The sequence below is a fragment of the Kryptolebias marmoratus genome, linkage group LG11 (assembly GCF_001649575.2).
Source record: "Kryptolebias marmoratus isolate JLee-2015 linkage group LG11, ASM164957v2, whole genome shotgun sequence".
Classification (NCBI taxonomy): Eukaryota; Metazoa; Chordata; class Actinopteri; order Cyprinodontiformes; family Rivulidae; genus Kryptolebias; species Kryptolebias marmoratus.
In genome coordinates, this window is record NC_051440.1 from 638,492 (window position 1) to 645,031 (window position 6,540).

The 6,540-nt window shown below is 40.7% G+C and overlaps 1 protein-coding gene across 1 annotated transcript in view; it reads right to left on the reverse strand.

Annotated features, from left to right (window-relative positions):
* The window catches only part of tesmin (testis expressed metallothionein like protein), a 44,637-nt gene that overhangs the window by 3,669 nt on the left and 34,428 nt on the right, over nt 1–6,540 (reverse strand). Inside the window, exons 8-9 of the mRNA XM_025002659.2 lie at nt 5,977–6,079; nt 1,397–1,534 (exon numbers count right to left, since the gene is read on the reverse strand). Coding sequence (XP_024858427.2) covers nt 1,397–1,534; nt 5,977–6,079 — 241 coding nt within the window. The remainder of the gene's footprint in view (nt 1–1,396; nt 1,535–5,976; nt 6,080–6,540) is intronic.

Genomic DNA, 6,540 nt, shown 5'->3' on the forward strand with positions numbered 1-6,540 from the left:
TATCCGGGGTCGGGTCGTGGGGGTAGCAGCCTAAGCAGGGAGACCCAGACTTCCCTCTCCTCAGCCACTTGGGCCAGCTCCTCTGGGGGAATCCCAAGGTGTTCCCAGGCCAGCCGAGAAACATAGTCACTCCAGCGTGTCCTGGGTCTTCCTCTGGGCCTCCTCCCGGCGGGATGTGCCTGGAACACCTCACCAGGGAGGCGTCCAGGAGGCATCCTCACCAGATGCCCGAGCCACCTCAACTGGCTCCTCTCAACGTGGAGAAGCAGCGGCTCTACTCTGAGTCCCTCCCGGATGGCCGAGCTTCTCACCCTATCTCTAAGGGAGAGCCCAGACACCCTGCGGAGAAAACTCATTTCAGCCGCTTGTATTCGTGATCTCGATCCTTCGGTCACTACCCAAAGCTCGTGATCATAGATGAGGGTAGGAACGTAGGTCGACCGCTAAATTGAGAGCTTCGCCTTTTGACTCAGCTCTGTCTTCACCGCAACAGACCGGTACAGTGCCTGCTTTACTGCAGACGCTGCACCAATCTGCCTGTCGATCTCCCGCTCCATTTTTCCCTCATTCGTGAACAAGACCCCGAGATACTTAAACTCCTCCACTTGGGGCAGGACATCTTCCCCGACCTGGAGAAGGCACTTTACCCTTTTCCGGCTTGACAGAAAAAATTCAAGGCAAATGTGCAGGTTTAAAAACCAAGCAATATTTAATGAAAAACGTGTCTAAATCTGCCTGTCTTCATTCCTAAAGTCTGTTCCAGGAGATTAAATCATAAATGTGGGGTGGCTGCCAAGGTGGGTATAACAAGCTGAGGTGGGCAGTGAAATAATGTGGAAGGTCAAGAAAACAGTTTTGCAAGTCGTGCACATGACACAAGCCATGTTGCTGAAAAGTGCTATATAAATAAATTTGACTTGACTTGATTTTCAAAAACTGGCTGTTCAAAATGGCCACTCGGCTGGAAGGTCACTTGCTTGCAAATATTCTGATTTCAGGGAGACTGCAGCTGAAAATTCCCATATTTTCTCAAAATTTTAAAGGATTTTTTTCACTAATTAATCTCTCAACAGTTACAGCTAAGTGAGGTACCACCTTAACATTTTTGTGTGTTCCACAAACTACAACCTTCCACAGTTCTCATTTTCAGTAAAAAATTTATTAATGAGAATTGCCTGAAAACACATTCTGTACTTTAGTTTCACAACCTCTTTGTTGAAACTTGATGTAATAAACATGAAGCTAAATTGCTCTAACACTGTTTTGCCTGATGTCAACCTAAAAGCACGCTAAGCTACCTACAATTGCTTCCTCACTAGGCTGCTGCAGATGTCATGTTGTTCATGATTTCTATAAAATGGGTAGCCTTACAGTAAGTGTGTGTGAGTGTGTCAACCTCATAGCATTCGCAGTAATTCTTCAGGCATCCTGAGCGTTTGCAGTTACAGCCTTTGTTGTGGCGTACTTTGGCTGCACCTGACTTTCCAGCAGCAATCTTCGGTCTGAAGGCATTGGGGTTGCGATCTAAACATGACTAAAAAATAGCAAATACAATATTGATGAGTACAAGAAAAAGAAAAAAAAGTATCCAGTAGAAATGATAATATTACAGGAATATTCTGGCCATTTTGAAGTGAGGTTCTGCGGAAAAGTAATAATCAATATCTGGTCTGTTGTAGTTAGCTCTTTAAATTACCTCAGTTTAGAGAAATAGAGTTTAATTCAAGGGATGAAGTAATAAAAGTAATTGAATCTCTCTGATGCCATGTTTGTGTACTTGTACTCATACTCATAAAAAAGTGTTAAGATAGCACTTTTTTTTTCTGCTCCTTGTGTAAGGCGGACGTGTTTCTTTTCTCTCTGTCTCTCTGTGTCCTGTCAGACATACAGTAAACTCTGAAAAACCAAAGTTGACATTTTCTGGTCACATTTATTGAGAAATGTAAAATAACTGCATATGCTAATCAAATGCCAAAGCACATAACAAATACAAGTTGAAAGTTACATTTGTAAAGATCTGACTATTTTTGTCGTTCTTATGGTTTTTTTCTTTTCGGTCATTTTGGTTGTGTTTCGGTGATTTTTGTAATCTGTTTTCATTTGTACCTGCATTTCTGTTCATGGTTTTTGTGGATCTGTCTTGTGTTTCAGTGGTTTTGTTTATAGTTATTGTGTTACTATGAGTTCTGTATTTCTATGTGTTCTTGTCACTCTTGAGTTTTCAAAGTACTGTGTGTTCATGTCATTCTTGAGTCTTATGCGATCTGTCTTATATATTTTTTGGAGTTCAGTTGTCATTCTGGCTTTCATAGTTTCAATCTGTATTGTGAGGTCTGTGGTTTCATGAGCGCGTTTCCATAATTCTGTGTAATCTGTCTTCATGTACTCTGTGTGACTATCTGTGGTTCTTTGAGTTTATTTATTGGATCTTTGTTTTAAGATTTTGTTCCTTGTGTTTTACTATCAGTTTAGATCTTTACCCCTTAGTGTTTCTGTATTTTATTCTTAGAGTTATCCTTGTGTATTTCTAGTTTCAGTTTCCAGTGTTTCCCAGTGTCATTTCCATTTTGTCCTCAGTCTGTTCCTTAGTGTTTTTCCACGTCAGCCTGCCACTCCCATCTACACCTGTCTCCAGTTTGTAATCACTCACCTGTTCCCGCTTCCTCATCACCCCAGCCTTTATATTCAGTCTCTGGTCATCTTCATTAGTGAAGCATTTTTGCAGTAATGTGAAGTCTGGTTGTCCTTGTTGTTGCCTCAAGTTATTTGTCCTTCTAAGTTTTAAAAGTTTGCTGCCATGTCAGCCTCTGTTTTTGTTTACTAAAAATATTAAGTTTATTTGAGCTCCTCATATTACCTACATTCTGGGTCTGACCTTACACCAAACCTGACATTACCGTATTTTCCGCTCTACAGGGCACACTGGATTATAGGACGCACTGTCAGTGAATGGTCCATTTTCGAACTTTTGTCATATATAAAGCGCATCAGACTATAAGGCGCCTCACCATCCCGTGTCTCTGTGGGGGTCGGCTGTTACGACGACACCTCATCATCCCGTGTCTCCGAAGGGGTCGGCTGTGACGACGATGCCTCCGCTCCGTCTCGCCGAGGGTCTGGATGGACGTCTCGCTCTGCTCCCCTCCGCCGAGGGTCCGGATGGACGCCTCGCTCTGCTCCGCTCCGCCGAGGGTCTGGGCCGCCCGCCAGAACTTTTTCCTCACCGCGGACGGCGTTCGGGCCGCCCACCAGAACTTTTGCCTCATCGGCTCACGGGTCGCCCGCCAGAAAACTTATTTTGTTTCTGGCATGGTTTTGTTTTGTTCCCTTGGTCTTGTGCCTAGTCGGTTTTTTGTTAATTCGTTTTGGTTGTTTTTTGCCAACCATCCTTTGTTTTGTTTTTCCCCCACCACCCTCCCGTGCTTGGTTATTTGAGTTTTCTAGGGACGTCAGGGGACGTCCCTGTTCCTGCTCAGTATTCACTCCTCCTCCGTCACTCTTTTGCTCTCCTTGCCACGCCCATCTCCACCTGTCCGTAATTATCCCCACTCACCTGTTTCTACTTACCTCGTCCCCCTCAGTATTCAAAAACCCGGTCACTTCTCTCACTATCCGTCGGCTCATTGTTTGTCGTTTGTTGGTTGTTGCTGTTCTCCATGCCTTGGTTCCTTGATGTCCTACCCTGCCGTGCTTTTTGGTTTTCGTTCTGTTTTTTTGTTGCTGCCACGTCAGCTTTTGTTTTGTTTTTCTTTATTTAATAAACTAGTTTATTTCCTTTACTATGAGTCTGCGCTCAGGGTTTGTCTCCGTCACTACAGATCCTGACACTTACATATATAAGGCGCTCCAGATTATAGGGTGCACTGTCGTTTTTGAGAAAATTGAAGGGTTTTAAGTGCGCCTTATTGTCCGGAAAATATGATACTTGAAGAATGGATATTGTTCGCTGCCTTGCATGCCAGAGTTTTAAAGAAGGATCTTAAGTGATCTGTTAACGTTTTTTGTATATGTTGTGAATGACTTTGCTATCAATGCACAATTTTGGCTTAATATCTGTAAAACTGACTAAGCTATAGATATTTTTGTGTTTACTAATACTGATTAGCTGTGGTGGTGAACATGAATTCAATTGTTTCCAAAAGTTAATCATCCAATGATTACTTTCTGAGAGTTTCATTACATTACATCAAATGGTTCATAAGGTATTTTGCTAATAAACAAACAAATTAATGCATAAATAGACAGTAACATGATTGCTTGCCTTTCATTGTGGCAGGCTATAATGAAGGATTTTTAAAAATATTTTGAGAGATTTTTAAAAACTATCTAAAGATTTTTTTTTTTTTTATCTTTTGGGCGAAAATAAGGAAAGCAATAATTTTAAACAGTCCTGCTTTCTTACAGATGTTTTTATTGTTTTTGTAATTGTAATAAAGATTTTGGTAATGGCTGTTTTGTCATGTAGTGATTACATCTAAAACTAACTAAATGTCAGGGACTCATACAGAGAGAAATGTTTTCCAGTAACAGAGCTGACAAATCCCATTCTGTGATAGTAAGAAACATGTGTCTCTGGCTGAAACACCAATTACGCACCATCGAACCTGACAGCCTTGCACACCATGTCTCAGCAGCTCTTATTGCCTGATAAACAGTTAACTCACACAGCAGTCACCACTGTGTTCTGCTCAGAGCTGGATGGTGATCACATCCATCACAAATATCCATCGTTGTAAAATCCTCTAACAACAGTTTAATGTATCCTCTCAATCAGTGTGTGAAATTTACAGTGACAATCAACTTTCTTTCCACATGAAGGCAGTCCCATCTAATACAGACATGAGCTTCAAGCTAAAGTCTTACAATTATTTCGGTATTTTCTCTGTTTTTATCGTCATATCTGTGGTCTCTTCTATATATATATAACATTTAGTCTATCAATTCACATAAAACACAAGAATCTCTGAAATGAATTGTCACAAACAAAACATTCTGGATCAAAACTATCAACAAAATATACCTTTAACATCCCAGATTCAAGCTCTACAATGTTTTAAACAGCAGCATCAACAGGACAAAGAGAAGAACTTAGTACTAAATTACATTTACAGCTGCTCTGTTCCACAGATTCATTTGATTGTAATTACAGAACCCTGCAAATTTTGTCATGATACTTTTTAAAATAGCACAATAGAAGAAGATAAATCAATACTCAACCTAATCCAATATGATATTCAAGTGATAAAATAGAAAAACAGATATTTTAACAAGAATCTGGAAAGATAGAAGTTATGATTAGATATTAGAAAGTCAAATTAATTTTCTTAAGCTTGTCTGATCTTTTCTAATAATTTTAAACCAATTTGTTTCCCCTGACAGGTTCGGGTGGGGGTGGGGGTCTTAGTAACTAACCTAATTTTATTTCATCTGCTCTTGTTTTGATCTGAACAGAAGACAGAAATTCACTCACTATTTTTTATGGCTTATAAAGGCACTAAAATTCAAAGAAGTAGAGGTATTGATTTACAAATATTTGTTGCTACTTGTGATTTCTTTTTACTTTATTTTTGATATTTAAACATGGAGTAATCTGAAATTATGATTTCAGACCCACTAAAAGGAACTGTTTATATTAAGGAACAACTCATCCCAAACTCCTGTCTAAACATGTTAATATTAGCTGCAAGTCAAACAAACACAAAGCCTGCGGGAAGCAGTTAAGTATTGATAAACTTTTACATTTCCCTTTAGTTTTGGAATCAGATTGTGTGACATGTCTGCTGAATGTTAACCTTTAAACCAAACAATCCACACTGGAGGTTAGCGGAAGGTTTGTCCCTGATAAAACTGATCTAGTCGGGCATCTAATCTGCTCATTTCCCACATCCTGACTGGACATGGACTGAACATGTGCTGTTTCATTCATGTACATTTCAATAGATTTCTTCTAAATTTATTGATTTTAACATTCCAAACCTTTATTGCTTCATGACGCTTCGTCTCATTCCTTGTGTTGTTGTGGCAGTTGGAGCAGTCACAGTTGCTGCACATCATTCTGTTAGCAAAACACTCACAGTACCTGAAAAACATAAATGCATGCTAAACTACACTAGTGTGCATGTGTGTGTCCTGTCCTGCTCTTTTGTGGTTGTACACGAAATAGCAAAGTGGATTTATTAAGAAAATGCTTTCAGCAATGCAAAACAATCTGGTTGTAAAATATATTGGCTCACTATAATTTCAATAAAATTTAGTTAAAGAAAACAACTGTTTTCTCCCTGGGCTGCCACCTTATCGTGGTGGAGGGGTTTGAGTGTCCCAATGATCCTAGGAGCTATGCTGTCAGGGGCTTCATGCCCCTAGCAGGGTCACCCAAGGCAGACAGGTCCTAGGTGAGGGGCCTGACGAAGTGCAGCCCAAAGACCCCATATGATGAGTCAAAATATTGGACACAGTGTTCCCTCGCCCGAACGCGGGTCACCGGGGTCCCACTCTGGAGCCAGGCCTGGAGGTGGGGCACGTTGGCGAGCGCCTGGTGGC